Source organism: Rhinolophus ferrumequinum, chromosome 26 (assembly GCF_004115265.2).
Source record: "Rhinolophus ferrumequinum isolate MPI-CBG mRhiFer1 chromosome 26, mRhiFer1_v1.p, whole genome shotgun sequence".
Classification (NCBI taxonomy): Eukaryota; Metazoa; Chordata; class Mammalia; order Chiroptera; family Rhinolophidae; genus Rhinolophus; species Rhinolophus ferrumequinum.
In genome coordinates this window covers 231,747-252,237 of record NC_046309.1, presented here as the reverse complement: position 1 = coordinate 252,237, position 20,491 = coordinate 231,747, and the positions used below count along the sequence as shown (strand labels likewise).

The 20,491-nt window shown below is 45.0% G+C and overlaps 1 protein-coding gene across 3 annotated transcripts in view; it reads right to left on the bottom strand.

The window, feature by feature from the left end:
- Positions 1 to 20,491, bottom strand: part of NCAPG2 (non-SMC condensin II complex subunit G2) — a 52,395-nt gene that overhangs the window by 14,910 nt on the left and 16,994 nt on the right. For 2 of the 3 annotated variants that reach the window (XM_033098761.1, XM_033098762.1), the window contains exons 10-23: positions 20,281 to 20,376; positions 19,505 to 19,630; positions 16,260 to 16,439; positions 14,567 to 14,719; positions 11,489 to 11,711; positions 11,212 to 11,315; positions 9,784 to 9,957; positions 7,752 to 7,822; positions 6,562 to 6,715; positions 6,276 to 6,449; positions 4,810 to 4,926; positions 4,581 to 4,721; positions 4,071 to 4,170; positions 523 to 710 (exon numbers count right to left, since the gene is read on the bottom strand). In XM_033098761.1, coding sequence (XP_032954652.1) covers positions 523 to 710; positions 4,071 to 4,170; positions 4,581 to 4,721; positions 4,810 to 4,926; positions 6,276 to 6,449; positions 6,562 to 6,715; positions 7,752 to 7,822; positions 9,784 to 9,957; positions 11,212 to 11,315; positions 11,489 to 11,711; positions 14,567 to 14,719; positions 16,260 to 16,439; positions 19,505 to 19,630; positions 20,281 to 20,376 — 2,001 coding nt within the window. The remainder of the gene's footprint in view (positions 1 to 522; positions 711 to 4,070; positions 4,171 to 4,580; positions 4,722 to 4,809; positions 4,927 to 6,275; positions 6,450 to 6,561; positions 6,716 to 7,751; positions 7,823 to 9,783; positions 9,958 to 11,211; positions 11,316 to 11,488; positions 11,712 to 14,566; positions 14,720 to 16,259; positions 16,440 to 19,504; positions 19,631 to 20,280; positions 20,377 to 20,491) is intronic. The other variant, XM_033098763.1, reaches the window with a different exon arrangement.

The following is a 20,491-nucleotide window of genomic DNA, read 5'->3' as shown; positions in this document are numbered from 1 at the left end:
AAAGGGAACCACAGGTCCTACCAGCTCTGCCTCTCACTTCCAGCCAGAGAAGGTCAGGCGGCAGAGTAACCTGAAATTAGCACTTCAGTGGAGCAAAGTTTTTGTCATCTACAGATAATCAAAATTAGCATTCTGAAAAATGTATTCTATTTGGAAAACCTTGTGAAATAACAACTGAGCACCCAGAAGCCTATTGCAATCATACCTCTGCTTCCGGTCCTGCTTGGCAGGTGGGCTCCCACAGCTGACCTGTGACCTGAACTCACAAACACTTGTTCCAAGGCTGACAGTCCCACCCCACCTCCTGCCCAGGTGCAGGTATTATCACCTCACACACCAGAGTGTACCCCACTGTGGTTGGTAGGCATGTCTGAAGAATGGAACCTGGCACCTCTCTCCCACACCAAGCTGCACCTAACCCAACAGCTCAATGATAGAAGCAAGCACTAAGCCTGCGCCCTCGCCCTCAGGGAAGCACTGGTCATCGCACATCTAAGACCCGTCCTGTAAAGATGCGAGTACCCGCAGGCCTTCTTCCGGTTGCTTCCGAAAGCTCCACGCCATACATTCCAACATTTTCTGAAAGACTTTCTGGACTGTGTCAAACAGCGTTGCAACTTCTTCATCTGAATCAATTTTCTGCTTCAAGGAACTTCCAGTTACCTCTTTTAGAATGCCAAGAAGTAATGAAACATAAAAGAATCCCTTCACTAGAAAGAAAATTGGACAAATCAGTTATTGAATCACGTGATTTAGGTGAAATCATTACACATTTTAACTCCCATGTATGTTATGGTAACTTCAAAGAGATTGTTACTGATAAGCCAATACTAGGTTAACATAGATATTAACAAATAAAAGCTGTTCCTTTAAACATAAAACAAGTCCCTCCAGTAACAGCATGTTTGACTCAGTCACTAAGAACTGTGCTCACTGTAGATGTGGACAGCAGGTCCTGAACACCTGGATGAAAGCACACCTTACTTCTGACACCAAATCAACACCAGCTCTACAGTTCAAGTCTGAGGATGGCCCGACAGTTTTCCAAATACGGTGTAACAACCTTGGAGGCCAACTCTTCAATTCGTAACACCTCACGGTTTATTGGTTGTCTTTCTCTTCCAAATCAACACCTTCACCGTGTTGTATGGATTTGGTAAAATGTTTTCCACGTGTGAGCCCAAATCCTACAATTCACCTCAGAGACTTGAATTTATCTCTGTTTATAGATTAATAAAATACAGTAAGCTCTACTTGAGACAGATACGAAACTACTACCTCAAACCCCAGTTTATCTGCTAAAGTAAATAAAATCAAGGGCTCTGTTCCAGTCAAGGTCACCCTTCAAAAGGTCCATGGCACTTCCAGAATCAACAGGAAGTTTCTAAAATCTTTCATCATAGGAACTTTCAAGAAACTAATCTTTTATGTAAAAGAAAATGAGGGACACACATGCTCCACAAAGGTGGGTCATTTCAGCAGAACAGGCAGTAAGGGAACGCTGAGCCCTTTAACAAGTGCAAACAGCCCAGAGGAAGCCAATGTGCCGAGCCCCTGAAAACAGCCTCTGTCCTCTTACACCCACCCTCACAGTCGCCGGGGAGAACCACACTCTTACCTCTGTCTAGAATTACTGACAGCAATCTGAAAAGTTTAACAATTTTAATTCAAAGTGATTTCATTATATTCAAGCATCATGTGCCTTATAACCAAATACAGAGAGCCAGTGGTTAAGTACCATACGACAAAATACTGAAGATGTGTCAGGATTCACAGCTACGTAAAACAGAAGACACTGACTAAAAGTTCTGCCTTCTCAGAAGTGAATTGGCTCACAGGAGGGCTGGGAGTGACGTCAGTCTAACACTGAGTGCTCCCGGGGTTTCCCAGCAGGTTAGTACCTCAGGCCACCACCATGTGTCTGCAAAGGAGCAGCAACCAGAGAACTGGCCCAGCCGGTCCTCCTCCTGGCTCAGCCGGGACAGGCTCCGTCTACCAGCCCAAAGCCCAGGCCATGGTCTCCATCAGTCTCCCTTTACCTTTTCATTTACGACAGAGTCCATATTTACTGTGCCATGTGGTATTAGAAATGGAACTTTCCTTTCTGACTGCTGATACTTTTTGCGAGGATTACCATTCTTAGCACGATGACACAGCACTGTCTGCATAGTCGGCCCTGTTGCCGTTTCCCACAACCGTCACTCAGTGCCTGATTCTGCAGAATGCGTGCTGTTTTTTGTAACACACATACTGTGTTACAGCAGAAAGTCCTGTAATTTTGTGAGCTTAGAGTTCTGCATTTGGGTTGTGTGCGGAGACTCAGTTGTAGTCAAGGACATTTCTGCTGGAATACACACTTGAGCATGGAGAAGGCCTGTTTAATCATTGACAACACGTATGTAACTGGCTTTTCAATGACAATGTTTCCTTAGGCCTCTTGCTAGTAGAGTCCAGGACGCAGCAGACTTTGGGTCCACCTAGCTCAACTGCTGAGTGCAATCGTATTGGCGATAGGACTACAAGAACGACCACAGAGTTGATTCTCTCCTGGGAAATCCTAATACAGTCCTTTGTACAAATACAAATATCATTTCAGTTTGGTCAGATGTAAAGTCAGTAACTTAGGGCCTTATTTGAGGAACAGATACCTCTACGTAATGAAACTGGCTACATCAGAGATCTAAAATTCTCATTAGCTCCTCAGAAAAGTAAATTTTATAAATAGTAAAAATAGATTCAGTCCTCTGGGGGGAAATAATTTCTAAATGATAAATGAAGTTTAAAAACCTGCAAATCATTTTTAATGTTTCAATCATTAAGATTAAGTTTAAAATGCTGTTTTCTCAAAAGAAAGTAAAAGTTATAAAGGATTAAAGACAGAAAGCCAAACTTTAAAACAAATGATATTTGTGCTATTTAATATTTAGTCTTTAACTTTGGAAATTTTAAACAAATAATGTATAATCTTGCATGCAGTTATAGATTAATTTACGGAAACATGTACTCAAAACAGCAGGGTAATGGGTACCCCATCTCCAGGACAGTCCAAGCGCCCACCTTGGTGGCAGGAGCCGAACAGAAAGCCTCTGCAGGACTTGCCAAATAGACCCCTGGGGTCAGCGCAACGGGAGCAAGACTCCAGATGACTAACTTCCAAAATGAGCTGCAGACTTACGGAATCTAATTTTCAAAACATGATGCTGAATTTGCTAAAAGATAATCTTAGTTGTAATCTCTTCTAGCAAATATCTAGGCTTAAATAAACTTAAGGACAGACTTCTCAAGTTTCTGTAGAGCTCAGAAAGAAGCAAGTGTAGTGTTAGAATGCACAGTGAGAACACTTAAGAACCAGTTCCACGCAGCGACTGGGCTGCCCCAGGGAGCTGGTGGGCAGGGGTCAGTGGTCAGCCGAGCAGTGATCCTCTTAACCTGGCCGTGACGAGAAGCGCAGGAGACACCCCGGACCACAGCCCCATCCTCCCGCCATGTGCTGGGGCTGTGAGAATGCGGCCCTGGGGCCCATGGATGGACCACGGAGGCCTGGGCCGCATGGCTGGCCTCGCACTCACTCACTGCACACATTTAACTGAGTACGGAGTGTGCAGCAAGTGTGGGCACCACAGTATTGGTTCCCAGGGGTTACCCTGTCCTTGGGGTAACAGCAACTTCCCAGTGGTCCTGAGGGGCATTAAATAACCCCTAACTCACCCCCCAGTGGCCAGGGCAGGTAACGAGAACTATTGTGAGCGTTGCCCTACGAGTGCCAGGAAGGAGCAGCAGACCCACTGGGCGACCTCTGCACCAGCCCACATGTGGCCAAGCCACCTGACAATCAGCAAACCACAGGCAGGGGACCCTCAAGGCCTCGTCAGAAACTCCGGACTTAGTCATATCCAATGCCAGAAGCACGTTTGAACTTCTAGGCTGCATCAGCCTGTAAATTCCTTTTTTGGTGAAGCTAGTTTGTATGACATATCTGTCACTTTAAAGCAAGAGTCCTGACCAGCACAGTGAGGGAGGAAGACGGACTGGTTTTGACTGTTAATCGTCCTTTAATGAATGACATATACCTGTGTTCATGATTCCAAGACTCCACTGCAGAAGCTGTATCTGAAATTTACAGTCACCAAGGCCAACCATAACGACATCTTTGCACACAGTCAGGTAGGTCTGTAAGAGACAGATGTGCAGACGTAACTCACCAACAAAGGGGATCAATCCAGCCTATAAAGCTTCTAACAGCTCAGACAAACCATCTTTACAAAAATGTTCTGTAAAGGAATTTCCATAGATACATTAATTCTCACTTTGTTTCCTTAAGAAATCTAGAAACACATTTTATGTAACTCCACAAATATTACTGAACACCTATTACATGCAATATGTAAAATTACATTAAAATTACGCAGAGTTTATACTTTGTGAAAAAATACTCTAGATACTCAAATGCCATTGTAAGTTGTTAAGAATGGAAACAACTTTAAAATGTCTAAGTTACAACTTTAAAATAGAAAATAAAATCTTGAAGCATGTCACAAACTTGGTAAGGAGAAAGGTTTCTGTGTCTTAAAAATTCTAACCTGAATGATTTGTTGATAAACAACCCTATGAAGCTTCAGATATTCTTCTTCTTGATCTTGAATAAAAGATAAAACTTTGCTTTCTAACCAAAACCCAGTGTCTTCCAAAATGGACAGGTACATTTTTCCTTCCGCGCAGAACTGTCCAACAACAGAAAGATAAATCAGCAAGGGTCCTGGCTTTGGCGAAGCACTTCCTGTGCTGCTGACGGACCAGAGGCGAACCAACCTTGTGCTGCAGGTGGATGCTCAAGCGACAGTGTAGGCTGAAGGCCCGCAGGGCAGCTGCTTCACTGAAGTGGTGAGGCTGCCCACCTGGCAAATGCAGCATTGATTCCAGATCCGCCTGGAAAGCAAAAAACCTGACACTCAGCGGCACTAGGAGGGAGACCCAGAAGTGCAGCAGAAGCGATTCCACAACATGGCAAAGCTTTCCCAGGAATACACTCTTCCCTTCCTCCCCCTGCAGACTCTCCCTCCTGAGGGACCACAAGGAACTTTTAAGTTACTGCTTAAGGAGCACTGAGGATCAGCATGTTGAAGCCTTTGCCCCTTGGGGAAACTGACCTGCCCTCGGTGCGGGGCAAAGGCAGCCCTGTGAGGGGGGGAGAGAGGGAGAGAGGGAGAGAGGGAGAGAGGGAGAGAGGGAGAGAGGGAGAGAGGGAGAGAGGGAGAGAGGGAGAGAGGCAGTTCCTCCTGGGACAACTCACCTCGGGCAGGGTGGGGATCCAGCCTAACCACGACTCCCTGAACACGCCCTAACAGGGGCCACGCCTCCGACCACACCCCCTAACCAGAGCCGCGCCCCCCGGCCACACCCCCAAACAGGAGCCATGCCTGGTGTTTGGAAACGCCGTGGGAGCAGGTGTTTGGCTGTAATAGGGGGGAGGGGTGTCCCCCCAAGCATTTCATAAGTGACAATGCCAGTGGTACCGCTGCCGGGGGAACACACCTCCCACTTTTCCTAGAGCCCACAGGCAGCCCTATTTTGTACACCAGTGCAGCCAGTGCCCTGATGCCTCCATGGGGGAAGCTGCAGCGCTGCCGACTAGCGCAGGGACTGAGCCGATGGCCCGGCACAGCAGGCACTAGGCTCGCCCTGCCCTGTCAGCGCCCTGCCCAGGACGGCGGTGCGCGGCCTCCACCTCCTTAGGCGCCGCTTCCCCAGCCCATGCCTGGTGCTGGCCTATCGGAGGCGCTGACCCCGCCCGCCCGCCCCCCCCCCCCCGCCCGCCCCCCCCCCCCCCCCCCCCCCCCCCCCCCCGCACAGGCAAACTCAGGCAGCAAACAGGCTGCTCCAGGGCTGGCCGGGCGGAGGTGGCCCGTGAGCCAGTGAGGGGAGGAGGAAATGGTGAATTCTAGGAAACACTCTCCCGAGGGTCCTGGAAAAGCCTGTGGAGGACTCTGAGTCCACATGGATGGACAGGAGCAGAGCAAGAGACCCTGGGGGACAAAAGTCTTCCGCAGACGGTGTGTCCTGAGAAACAGGGCTGCCCCATCTTGCCCCCCAGTCGCGGAGAGTCGCATGTCCTCATCTGCAAATCGAGGCGGGGAGGGGTACTAGGTAACTCAACTCCTTTCCAGCTGGGGCAGCTTTACACCACAAATAGGAAAAACTGAGATCTTACTTGATCACTCCTATTACATGGAATCACTCAACTCTCATGGGGTCTGTTATCTGTGCTATAAAGTTACCTTTGACGTTTCAAGTGCTTTCAAAAGATGGTTCAGTTTCTTCCGGGGAGCAGAGAGCAGGCACTCCCGATTCTTTGGGTGGGTCAGCATGTACTCCATGTAAACCACCGCCAACTCAGGCTTCACTGGGCGTGTATCATGGATTTGCACTTTCCGCTTAGATGCTGAGTTACTCTGAAAGAATGGAGAGCAACAAACTGACACAATGTTCCCAGGAAAGCATCTAATTTCTAACATGCAGTTCCCCTCATCCAGCACATTTTAAAGAAACCCTACACAGGCACACCTTTCTCTGGGGCTGCTCTTCTGGCAGCCAGTCACAGATGAGTTCCAGAATATGTCCCACGTGTCCCCAGGAGCAGAGACAGTCTAACAAAGTGCAGTAGCTCCTGTCTGCTGCTCCTTCCTCTTGGTTTCTTAATGTGGAAATCACACCACAGCTGAAAATGTCAAATGTATAGTCAGACAGAACATTTCAGTAGCAATTTCCCCCTTTTCTAAAAGGTGAGGAAAATAAAGTAGCTAAGAACTGTGAGTACATAACCCTTCCTATCAGAGGAACTCTTGAACATGCTCCACTGCAGGAATAAACACACTGTTTCCCCACAGTTACTACATGGGACAAGTTCTAACACAAAACACTGAATTAGAAAGCAGCTTGGGAACACTCAAGTCCACACAGCTGATATAAGTATTAAGCTTTCAGTGACACACCGCTCACAAAAAACTCCCAGCCTTTCGTTTCTGTGTCATCTCTATCAGACTCCAGAGCAAAGATTTCTAATTTGCGGGTGATGATTTTTGTTTAGCATTAAACTATTATTTTTTTCATAAATATGAATACAAATAATTTTTACTGTCCAATGAAAAATATAATGCAAGCCACAAAAGCAGGCCCCTTATGTCATTTTAAATTGTGTAGTGGCCACATTAAAAAAAAGGAAACAGGAAAAATTAATTTCAGTAACATATCTTAACTCAGTCTATCCAGTCTCCTTTCAAGATGCAATCAGAAAAGAAAAGAACTGATGAGATGCTGTACATTCTTCTTCTCACCAGAGTGTGCGAGTCCATGTGAACTCAGCACTCACATCTCAACCCTGATGGCCACGCTGCCCGTGTCAGAGCCACGTGTGGCCAAGAAAACCACATGGATAGCAGCACAGCTCTAGGGACTCATGCTGCCGGGCTTGAAAATTACCCCTGACTTTGAGGCTGAGAGACAGCTCTGGTTCCACGCAGACTCTGGCGGTTTGCTTAGTGACTCCAGAGTCGCCTGGAAAATGCTTCTTGCTATTTTCCTGGCCATGTGAGAGGGAGAGAGGGATGTAGGGAGGGAGGGAGGGAGGTTGGGGAAGCAGCAGCTGGGAACTTAACGCTAACATGTGACAGTCTGCTGCATGCTAAATTAACGTAGCACGACCAGTGCAGGACCCCCCCCCCCACCCGCACTGCTGGGCAGGGCCGAAGGAGGACCTGAATGTGGGCACGGCCGATGCTGGCATGAAGGACATCAGCATAAACAAAGGGATCTTGCAGCGATCATCCTAAACGCACAAAAAGGAAGACAAAACAAAAGGTATTTAAACACCGTACTGCTGTGAAAGCCTTCCCACACAACTTCCTAACCACCTATGTTCAAAATTGCTCAATAGGAACTAGAATAAGGAACCCTTTCCACATTCAGTGAGAAAACCTACACCTATTGGAAAGCCTTGTGTCTGATGACTATTCTCAAAATTCCATGTGACACTTTACTACTCTGTGTGAGGTATTACTTTGTGCAAATATTTATTAAGCACCTACTGTACACAAGGCACCAATCTAGATCCTGGGGATACATCAGTAACCAGAATATACACGGTTTCTCACTGCCAAGGCTCGTTGCCACAACTTTTACAAGTTTTTCCGACTTGTAAAAACAACTGATGAAAGGAAAAAAAAATTAACTATATACACTCAGTATCTGGAACATAAATCTCAAGAGAATGAAACTAGTCAGAGAAACTATTTTTAAATAAAACAGTCAGAATATCTTTAGGAAGACTGTTGGTGAAGTTTAAGGGGCAATGGCCAGGCTTCGGGTCGACCTGTGAAATATAAGCCCAGTCAGGTTCCTTCCACAAGCTAACAGGCTGGACAACAGAGCCAAGAGTCCAGTCCCTGAACTTCAGTTTCCTCCTCTGCAAAATGGGTGAGGTTGTTGGAAGGAATGCGTGCGGCGAGCCACACAGACCCACACAGTGCCTGGAATGCCGTGGTGCCTAATAAATGATCGCCACACTACTGTTGTTTTTATTACAACAACAAAGGAAACAGTAGACTAGACTCTACCAAGGACTTAATAAAAATATCCTTGATTGGTTGGGAGAATGAGGGGTGGTGGATCCTAAAAAAAAAAATTTTCCTAAAAATATACAGGAGCAACATAAAAACATGGTCTGTAATTACTCTGCATCAAGTCAGAGTGAAGCCACCGTTACCCTTTAGAGAAAGTATTTTCTTAATGTTCCAAAAGGAGACTGATAATTAGTGCTGATCCCATGCTCTGTGCGGCTTACAGGCTGTTGACTCATCTACAGGATGACCATGCTGTTCTGAGCTCCCAGGGCGGGGCAGCTCTCTTGCCAGAATCCTTCTGAATTAGGTGAATTAACTGTCTTCCTGGGGTTCCTAGATACCCAGGCCACGTGCTCATCTGTCAGCTCATCCAGTGTCTAGTTATCTTCTGAGATTCTTGAGACAATGCTGGCTCCTCACTCCAGTGTTAATTATTTGGGCTTTAAAAGCACTAGTGACATCAGCAGCCTCGTTATTTTCTTCCACGGACAGGACATGTTTGCATTTCAGAGACCAAAGGAGCTCAGACGTGTGAGTCACAGAAACACAGCTCACACAAGGAGTCTGCCATGAGTATACTTACCAAGACGGGAGGTTCCCAAAATCTGAGATCTTTCCATATTTAAACCATGCTCTCTTTATAATTGGGAATAATGTGCATTTTCACTATCACTCTTCCTTTCATTTGTTTTTGAAATATAAACTTCCTTCCAAAGTAAGACAAAAAGTCAAGGAATGAGGTTTCCTTCATCTAAATACTAGTCACACATGTGGTTCTCTTTGACCCAATAATAAAGACATAACTCAGCACTTCAGAAATATACCTGCTTGTAGTGGAGCGAATGCCTACAACTGCTCAGAAAGCAGGGGCGACTGCAGCCTGACGTTCACAAACAACTCCTTCTCAATTCCCAGCAAATCAAACTGGATCCAACACCCAGAAAGCTGAGTGTTTACCCTCCACATGTCTCTGGGTGTTGGGGACAAGAAGCAGAAAGGCATGAAGTGGCCTCCGCCCTCAAGAAGAGCGGGAGGGAGACCAACTACCCTGCACGGGAGGAGCTGGCTGAGCCTTCTCCTTCCAGACGAGGCCCAGGGCCAGGCAGGTAGGCAGACAACTGCACCAGCGTCTCTGCAATGCACCTGCTCACACGGGTGCCCATCTTACCTGAAACACTTTCAGGTACTCGGGAAGCACAGAAGCAAACTTGTCAATGGTGTAGACTTTGGCCTCCTTATTGTTCTCCATACTTCTGTGGATGCTTTTCCAAAGAATCACAATGATTTCTAATAAACCTGCCATGGATGCAACATCGCTTACTGACAGGGTTTTGTCCAGAACCTAAGATACAAATAATTTTATTGTGAAAGAATCGAATCATTGCAACTACTAAGATAACCGCACTATCTTTAAAAGCACACCTCAGAATCCTAGACCTAACGCAAAAACGTAAAGACTATCAAGTCTATTTTCATGTCGTAATATGACTCTTCTGTATTTGAGAAACTCTAAGAGGTAAATCTGTTGTTAAAAGCCGACGCAGAAAATACTACATTCTGAATTAACCCTATATCCTTTCAAAAAACACTTTACATGAATTAAAATCCTCTAAAAATCAAAATGTATAAACTACCGTCTTCACCTAGGAACATAGAACACTAGGAAAAAGCATGCTTTTTCTTTTACCGTATCTTCTGATTTGTTAACAGATGTCACTTCTCATCATAAACCTCGGCATGAACAGACTGGGGACAATAAAACCTAATTTACTTAAATGTGATTACTACTAAAATTCACTTACAAGCTCCGCCCCTTCCCCCCCCCCCCATTCTACATGCTGGTGGGTACCACACAAGACTCTGGTGTGATGACTGCTGCCAATCGACCCCATTCCACCATAGGCTTTCTTGGCTTGCTTTAAATTATATCCCATTTACGTTTTCCCGCTTATGCTGGCAGGGAACAGTAGTCAGCGTTACATTCTGAATTTTCACCTTAAACCACAATGAACCAGAAAGGATATACAATTCTTTCAAAAACATTGTTTATGAACCTCCAAAATAATTAGTTGAAATATCAATACTAAAGGAATAAATAAAAATCCCTGAGGCTGGGGAGGGGGAGAATTCCTCCCTTTCCTCCTTGAGTTCTTAAGGCTAGACTAATAATAAACTAACCTCAAACCAGATTAACAGGAGAAAAAACAATTTAATATGTGCGTATAAATGATGGTCTCTGAAATGATGAGCCAGCCAGCTATTTATAACTGTTTAGACAAAGAAACAACCAACTTGTGAAGAACGGACAAGATAAAGACACTTCGGTTTGGCTGTTACTTGGTGAGAAACATAAACAAAGGTTGGGCGTGGTTATCAGCAAAGGAGTGGTTGTTTATAAGGGTTTTTAGCCCTGGATTCTGAAACTCCAGGCACTGCGGGACATTTGGGGCGGCCTGCCCTGGGGCTTGACCCTAACTTGGTCTGGAAATGACACCGCTGACCTAAGGCGAGGGCTTTTCTAAGCGTAAGGGAGGCGTGTCCCGCCAGGTCTGCATCAGGGCAGTGTGGTCACGCCCACAGGCAGCGGCCCACTCACACTCACGTTCTCCTTCTCCCTGCCTTCGTCCTCCTCTCCGCACTCGCTGACGGCCTTCCGGATGCAGGCATTCAAGCAGTGGCGGATCACGTGAATCAGCTTGGCTAGAATGTTTACGATAAGCAATGGTTAACTTACATGTTTCTTCTGCAAAGTTGCCTTCCTGGAAGGACAGTGATAACCCCAAGTAATCACAGTATTTTTACGGGAATCACTAAGAACTGCACCGCAGCACGGCAGGCGGGTGGGCACACGGAGCGCCAGGGACCGCGCGTACCTATATTGGTGCAGGCCGTGTGCTCGTGGGCATACTGGTAGAACCTCCGGGCGGCTGCGTGGTTCATCTGCAGCAGCGTGACACAGCGCTCGCACCACACCTCCTCCGGCTGGTTCACCGGCAGGAAGGAGTTAAAGATGAGGCTAACCAGACGCCGACACACAGGCCGGGAATCTGATTCCAGACGAACCAAGATGTGCTCCATGGGGCATATTTTCCAAAACTGTGTATAAAGTACGAATGCAGAAGGAAACCGTCAACTTTTCCTGCCATCTTGAAAACATTTTAGGCAGTTTCCAGAGTGTAATAAAAAAGAGACTATGTTTTATATTCAAGACTATTCAGTTCCAATAATTACACCAGAATCTGCAACACTTCTGCCAAGAAATTAGAATAAATCCTATTTTAAAAAGCACTGATGTATAAGGTCCCTAAGTATAAGACTGTTTATTGGGGGATTAATTATAATTAATTAGCACCATGCTCAATGCATAGTAAACTCTCAGATGAAAGGTATGATTATCAGTCTAATCATTTTAAAATTTTCTAAAACACCATAACTTTTGGCCCATTAACGTGAAAACTGACTTAAAAAATTTACAACAGTTTTTACATAGAACACTACAGTAGGCCCTCCATTTCCTGCTTCGCAGACACAGAGGCATCACTCAGGAAGCCCCAGGGCCACAGTGACCATGAGTCTGCAGCAGCACCCCCTCACACGGCACCCCCTCACACAGCCGGCTTGCCTCGATGACCACACGGCCTTCTCCGGCCTACCTCACTGCTGCCAGATAACTGCTTCCATCACAAGTGTCCTTACTGCCCTCTGCTCGAAAGCATCAAAATCGTCTACTGCCTACAGAAAAGGGCCAAACTTCTAAGTAAGAAGTTCAAGACAAGAGGAAAACATCACAGAATAACAGAAAGTAGATTTTCATAGTGAAATGTTCCAATCCTGTCTCAGTCACTTTTCAGTTTTCTCATCTGCGTAAAGGGGGCACCATCACTGACATAGCTTTTTCTCAAGGACCTGACTCTAACGAGCATTCCCTTTCCAGTATTTTCAATTGGATCTTTCTTATCGGCAAGCATTTTCATGTCATTCCAACCTTTGAAAAAAAGAGCCATACACAACTCAATCTGAGTTTCCTGCCTCCCTCTGGTCCCACCTCCGCTCCTGTATCCCTTTTATTACCTATCATGTATCAGTCATTCTGTCAGGGGCCTTTGAGAATAAAGTGGCCCCTCTGAGCTCAGTCCTACCATGGCTTACACAGAAATAAAAAGAAAGGATAACTCTCATTCCAAGGCTGGATGCAGGAGACCAACGACAGTGTTAACATTTCATGAGTACTACAAGCACCACCAGTGTCTGACAGCAGCATGCTGCCCCACCCTTCCCACCCGGTGGGCCATCAGCCACCCCACGTCCTGTTATCTGCCTCTCCATATGGCCACCAATCTCTCACCTTGATTTTCAGATTCAGTGTGTGCCCCCAACAAACCTGTGCAGAGACCTCACCATTAAATCACTCTGCCTTGCCAGTGCAGAGCTAAGGATTAAGATAAAAGGGACATTTCACTGAAACATTAAACCCAAACTCCACAGGCACTTTTGTCCCTGTCTTATCTCTCTCTCCCATTCTCTTGGGCAGACCCAGTAACAAACCCAAAACAACTGCTCTCTCCATTTCCTCACCAGCCATCACCTCAACGATCCTTTGCAAACAGATTTACAGTTCAAACACAAAACTAAGCCAAAAATTTCCCTTTCAGATTCAGAACTACAGTTTTAATAAGCTGTTATAACAAATTCAATTAAAATTGCAAATGGCTTTTTTGTTGAAATTGACAGGCTGATTCTAAAATTTATATGGAAATGCAAAGGACCTAAGCCAGTCAAAAAATACTGAAAGAAGAACCAGGCTGGAGGACTCACACGATCAGACTTCCCGGAAAGCTGCCGCTATCTGGGCAGGGTGGGCCTGGTCGAGGAGAGAACAACAGATGAATGGGACAGAGCAAGTCCAGAAACAGACCACACAGTCTAGTGATCTTCGACCAAAGTGCCAAGGCAGTGAGACTGGGGATGACACGGGTATTCTTACTACGCAGAGCACACAAAATACTTTTTTATTTTTTTAACACACAAAAAAAACTCAATTTGAAATTCAAAAAGTATAAAAATACCTATCCTACGCAGTGATGAGGCCTCCCCAGAACCCCATCCCAGACATCCAATCCCCGTACACTCAGGCAGCTGTTACTAATCTCTTGCTTCTTTCCAGGGATATTTTATGCGTATCTGAGAAAATACGTATCATTGTGCCCCGTTTTATAAGTGGGTGGCACACTACACACGACCACATGTGCTGTCATGCTTCTGTCTCAGCAGTATTTCCACGTAAGCCCCTTCCTTTTCTGGTCACAGCCTTCTTTCATTGCACAAATGCCCCACAGGTCTGTGCAGTTGACACTACACTGATGGCACATCAGCCTGTTCCCAAATCCTGTGCTGCGACGAAACAGCACTTTAAAGTAAATTTCAGAGAACTGCTGAGTGGAGGAAGAAAACCCACAAATAATCATATTAAATGATAATGAAGTTAAGAATGTTATAACTAACATTTAGCCAAAAGCCGAAGAGAACTAGAGTTAAAGTAAAACAATGCCACATACATTATAACAAAACAGGTATCTCCTGGCTTCCTTCTTTAAAATGCGGGGGAAAGGGGAAATATCATATTCAACATTTTTCTACGTAATATTTAAGTGCTTACTATGTACCAAGCATTTAAATATTTCAACAAAAACTTTCATGTATATGATAAAAATTTAAGGTAGGTGCTGCTTACATTGTCTTTCAAAAAGAAAACACACATTCATATTTCTAGAAACTTCAATGAAAATCACAAAACAAAATTTTACAACAGTAACAATTGGTAAACTATACTGGACATCCAGTTAGTTTAAATGTGATTACTAAAACTCCTGGAATTAAAACTCTTTTGTCTTTTTGTTGATGTAAACTTATTTATTTTATGTCTTAAATAAGAAAAATCCTCTGTACCTTACCTTAGCAGCTCTCACAGCTTTAACTTTAAGCAGCATGTCCACAAAAGCCACTCTCACTTTCTCGGAATTGTCATGGAGACTGTATCTTACTGCCGGCAAAAGCTGTTCTAATAACGGGTGGCTTAATTTGTTATCCAAAATTATTGGCAGACACTACAAGAAAGGAGAAAGATAACAGTTTAAAATTAGAACATAAAAGAAGTTCAGGTAAGAAAATATTCAGTTCCATTTTTATGAGAACTGCTAGTGAAATAAACATAACTGCAGAAAATAACACTTTTCTCAGTTTCATGCAAAAAGCTTTTAATGAACCTTTAATGAATTAGTAGTTTCAATGACTGATAATCAGTTTATCCACTGTTTCATTCAAATAAGAGTACAGCAGTTCTAAAAATGATGTCTCAATACTTTCTCTTAGTAAGTTTTAGGGGCTTTAGGGTGGAAAAGAAAACACAGAACAGCCGGTGGGATAGGCTCCAAAGCCAAGGTCCCAGAACCCTTTTACACACTTGTTCTCTGTACCTCCTGACTCGATTCCGCATGGAAACCAGAAGGCACAGGGCCCCCAAGTCTCTCCGATGTGCACCCCATATGGATAGTGGAGCGACTTGCCATGAGACAAGCTCGCCCCAGGCTCCAACTTGTAGGAAGCTCTAATGCACTCTACCATCACCACAGCTTTAACTGGAAAACGGATTATTTTTTAGGACCTTATATTTTTAAAATCATACTTAAATATTTACAGATGAGTTGATGTAATGTCTGGAATTTGCTTCAAAGTAATCATGGGAGACAATGGATGGGGCTACAGATGAAACTGTATGACACTGGATGAAGGGAGACAGGATATTTTTGTAGGTTCTTATTGAAAGTACATAAAGTAGGGCTGGCCCGGTGACTTAGACAGCTGGAGCACCGTGCTCCTAACGCCGAAGGTCACCGGTTCGATTCCCACATGGACCAGTGAGCTGTGCCCTCTATAGCTAAGATTGTGAACAACGGCTCTCCCTGAAGCTGGGCTGCTCTGAGCAGCCGGAGGTTGGCTTGAGTGGCCAGCAGTCACTGTGAGCTGCTGTGCTTCCATGGGCTGCTGTGTGCTGCCATAGGCTACCTAGTGCTGCTATGAGCGGCCAGTGGCCAGCTTGAGTGGCCAGCAGCCATCGTGAGTGGCCGGCAGCCATCGTGAGTGGCCGGCAGCCGGTGAGAGCTGCCGTGAGCTGCTGTGAGCAGCCGAACGACTGGCGACCAGATGCCTCAGCTGGGGGAGCAATAGGCTCGTAATACCAGCATGGGCCAGGGAGCTGTGTCCTACACAACTAGACTGAGAAACAACAGCTTGAACTGGAGGTGGTGGGGGGAGAGGAGAGGCAGAAGAAAGAGGAGAAAAAAAATAGAGTATACCAGAAAAGTCAATCTTAAATGTGTAATAATTAAAAAAATATTTTAAGTACATACAGCTCCTAGTCTAAAGTTCTTTGCCCTCCCACAGACAAAAAACTATTTCCAGTAGACACTTTTTATAGAAAACACTTTTAATTTGGTTTATAAAACCTTACTTCGGATATACAACAAAAGTGTCAATAGTGCTTTTTCTATGTAAGATTATGGGTGATTTTTCAGTTTTTCTTGCTCTGCATTTTCTCACTATTATTCCACAGGAACAAAAGACTGCTCATGTGATTTCACATCTTACCTTAAAGACCGAGCAGCGCACATCAGCCGAGCCTGTGTCGAAGGCCAGCTCCCCAGTGACTTTCTTGAGGAGGTCAATGAGAATGGTCGGAGGCATCATTTCCCAGTACTTGGAAGTTATTTTACAGACACCAAGTATCCCTGTAGAGCGGACCATCGGATAAGGGTCTTCTAAAAGGCTCTATAAGTAGGAGGGGAAAAGGCTTCAAAACCTTCAATCAGCTCCCTTTTATTACGATCTGCTTCACGTATCAGCACTTTGGGCATTCACATCTTAACAGACACTTCAAGTTATAGAAACACAGTCAAGCACAGCCTCATGGTCTCGGGTCATTATCATTCCCAGCTGAGTATTTCAGGAGGACAATCCAGATACATGCGGTGGCCTATCTGCCAATCCCACCCAGAGGACGCTGCGGACAGATGGCAGGCCCTCCAGCACCGGCTGCCCCAGTCAGTGGGCTGTGCAGAGACACAGCCCATGTAACCTGTTGTGTTGAATTCCCAAAGTTCTGAAATGCATTAGGGCCAGAATAAAGATTCTACTTGTGATGACTTAATTCAGACAACCGTCGTCAGTGGTTGGGTAGTAAAACAAAAAGAAACAAGACGTTATGTACCCCAGAGGGAAGAACACAACAGCACCACAGAGATTCAAACACAACAAACAAAACCGCACAAAAATGAGACTCTCCTCACCTCTCCATTTAACTACCAATTTACAGGAAAATACAAAGGGCAGAGGGACACATTAATGATGCTGCAGGTTCTATAGGAACCAGACTGTAGGAAACAAAAGAATAACTTGGCTTCTTCAACAACAAAAATAGCAAGAAAAAAACAGAGGGCGGAGACATTGCTGGGGAGGGAACTGATAGTCCCGAGATGTAAACAATACACCAGCCAATAACATATGGCTCTCATTTAGAGAGTCACACAAAACTGGAAAAAGTGTCATTGAAATGTCACTGAAAAACAATGACTGGATTTTTGATGACACTAAGGAATCATTATTCGTCTTTTTTTAGTTGTGACAACGGTAATGCTTATGCTAAGAAAAAAAAAAAAGTCCCTATCTTTCAGCAATATCTACAAAACTGTTCTGAGCTGATCTGCTTCAAAATGAGGGAAGAAGAAATAGATTAGCCTTGGGTCCCTAACTACTGAAACTGTTATGGGTACACAGGGGTTCAAATACTAGGCTCTCTATTTACTATATGTGTGAAAGTTTCTATCATAGAACTTTAAAATCAAAATAATTCTTACTCCATAATTAGAAAAAAGGGGGGCAAGGCTTCAAGTTACGGCGAATAAGCACTTCCTTCCTCTCTCTTACCTAAATTCTCACCAAAATGACAAATAAGGTAATAAGGATAGCGAAACCAGGAATAAAAAGACTGCAGGATTTCTACGAGAAAGAAAATGAAAAGGACAGATTCATTGAGAAAGAAAGGAGCAGCAAAGGTCACTCCGTAGGAGTGACCTGGACACTCCTATGTCCCACCTGCACAGAGCTCAGGCCACCCCAAACCCTGGGTCAGGACTACAGGTGATATAATGGCTGCAAACAACTCTAAGGACACAGGTGGGTGGTCTGGAGTAAGCATTTGCCCCCAGAATGAATAAGCTGCTGGAAAGAGTTCTCAAAATAGGTACCAGGGGGTGGGGCAAAGAAGAGCCAGCAATAACCCCAAACCTCCACACAGGGAAAAAGAGGAGATGGTGCCACCAGGAGGAGAGGTTCCGCCCACCTGGCAACTGTGAGGTCACCAGCGGCCTCCTCACTCACAGAACCTAAGGGGTATCCTACCTGCCGACAAGCTCTGTCCACTACCCACAGCACGACTGCTTTCCATGCTAGACGAAGCCAGCAGAAGACCCAACTTTGTACGGTCAGACAAGAGTCCGTGCCAATGACCCAACCAAGCCACCCTCATCCACAATAAGAATGAAAAGTGAACATGACAGGTCACTTGAGAAAAAACAAGAACAAGAGAAACAGATGCAAAAAATAAAACAAAAAATAGAGAACTTTAGGAATTGAGGTCCTGTCTTTAGAATTCACAGGCTTCATAGCTTTTGTTTTGTATGAATTACTTTAAATATTCTTCTTCAAAAATGTGTTCTGGATAATCACCTTGTAACCACACAGACTCACATGACTTCAGGCTCACGTCTGTGTTTCCAACGAATCACACTGTCACCATATAGTCACTAAAAATGATGGCACCTCACTTGTCATGCTCTTTCTACAAGAACCTCTGTGAGTCTCGACAACTACAGACACTCATGGTAGCCTCATGTTTTTATCTTCAAAGTCTCCACATTACTCAAGTTTGAGAAACGCTAACAGAGCCAAAAGCAGAAGAGAGCACTTAAGGCACAGGGAGGACAGGGAGTAATCACTGCCCTATTTGTCGGACTAGCTCCTTTACAAGGCCTCATAAAAGACTCAGTTCTTTATACTATCATTTCAACTTTCTGCATGTCTACAGTTTTTCATCATCAGTGAGAAAACAAACAGAAGGGTTGTAGGAGTGTCATGGTACCACCACGATCATGGCATTTTTGCTATCACTACCTACAATTGTATTCCATCAACGAGGAGGACAAACAGTACTCTTTAGTTTGTGTTAGGAAACACTGCAAAGGGAACGTGGAGGAATAAGCGGAGGGAAGCACTCTAGCAAGAAGAAGAGGATCGCAGTACCCCGGGAAATAAATGTCGCATCTAGCGTCCTAACGTCTCACCTGAAAAATCAGGCATCCGAGAAAAACAATTGCAACAGGTGTTATCTGGAGTGGAGGCCTGCTGTAAAACACAGCCAGTGTTTGGTCACTCATCCCACCCACACCTTTTCAGGAGGCAATGTCAGCATCCCCAACTCACAGATAGAGAAAAGTGACTTCCCAGAGTGACACAGCTGTCAAGTGAGAGGTGGAACCAAGCCTGGGCATTACAGCCTCTCCGCTGGGGAGACAAGAATACACCTAAAACATTTAAAACGGTATCAAGTAATGAATGAGATGTTCCAAAGGAGATGAAGATGACGAGAAAAGACCCTTCGGTCCACAGCGCTAAGGAAGGCCCCAGGGAGAGACAGGAATTCCCTTGAAGAATGTCAAGCTCTGGAAAGCTTGCCATGTGGGGGGCAGGGCACAGGCAGACACAGGGGACAGCCAGGACACACGCCAGGCCTGGGCAGAGCTGAAGTCGTAAGGTGCTTGACCACAGGAAATACATACATACAGTTCTTCAAACTGCCTCTGAATTTCACTGTCCATTTCAATAGCGTTCAAGTGTGGGTCCCTGACAGGAAATGCCTCCACGAACAGCAGTGCAGCATTTGACCGGACTTCAGAGTTTCTGGCCTGGAATAATGAAAATAGAGTGTTTCAGGATCCAAAGAGATGACATTCCAGGGCTTCAGTGCAGAGTTCCTAGAGTATAGCTCATAGGATCTCAACAAAGACATTTACGGATTAAAGACAATCGTAACATTTATACTGACCACACTTGTGAGACCTGCCTTAACTTAAGCCTAACTCTCAGTTCGGTGTCGACAGATCCAAAAGATGTTTCCTTGCGTCAAAACCCGCCTTGTGTCATGAAGACACAGTGACCATCATACCCCAGTCCCGACACCAAGTACCTGTGTTGAAAACCACTCGTGTTCCCTTGAACGCTCACTGTTGTCATCCTGGCTCTGTCACCAGCAGAGGGCCTAAGGCACCAGGAGGGCCCAACCCAGCTCTGCAGACCCCCCACACCTGTTGGCTTAGTTAGCGTGACGAATCCCCTTCCAACTGTGTAGTCAGCACTAAACCAGCTCATATCCCGTTTAAAATATACTTGAGTAATGCTTCTAACGAAAGAATAACATAATCCTCCCAAAATTTCACAAAGCTCCCTGCCTGCAGTCCTGTTTTTACTGCCTTATTACAATTTTGAATCACAATGTGCTGAGTTCAAAAGCATCACCAGTACATTCTAAGTATGACAGACGGTTTAACATGTACACCTTTAGTCCTCTCCAAAGGATGGGCTTGTATAATCTGTAAAGCATCTCTTCCACTCCCTGCCGAACTCTCTTTTGATGGTGGAAATAACTCAGCACCTAAGAGCCAAAAAAAGAGAGCAAAGGTAATGTTTTAAAAAAGCATCTGAGATCCTACTTGAAAAAACCCACAGGGAGAGCAGGTTCTCTCCACCTTAACAGGCACTGGTGCTTC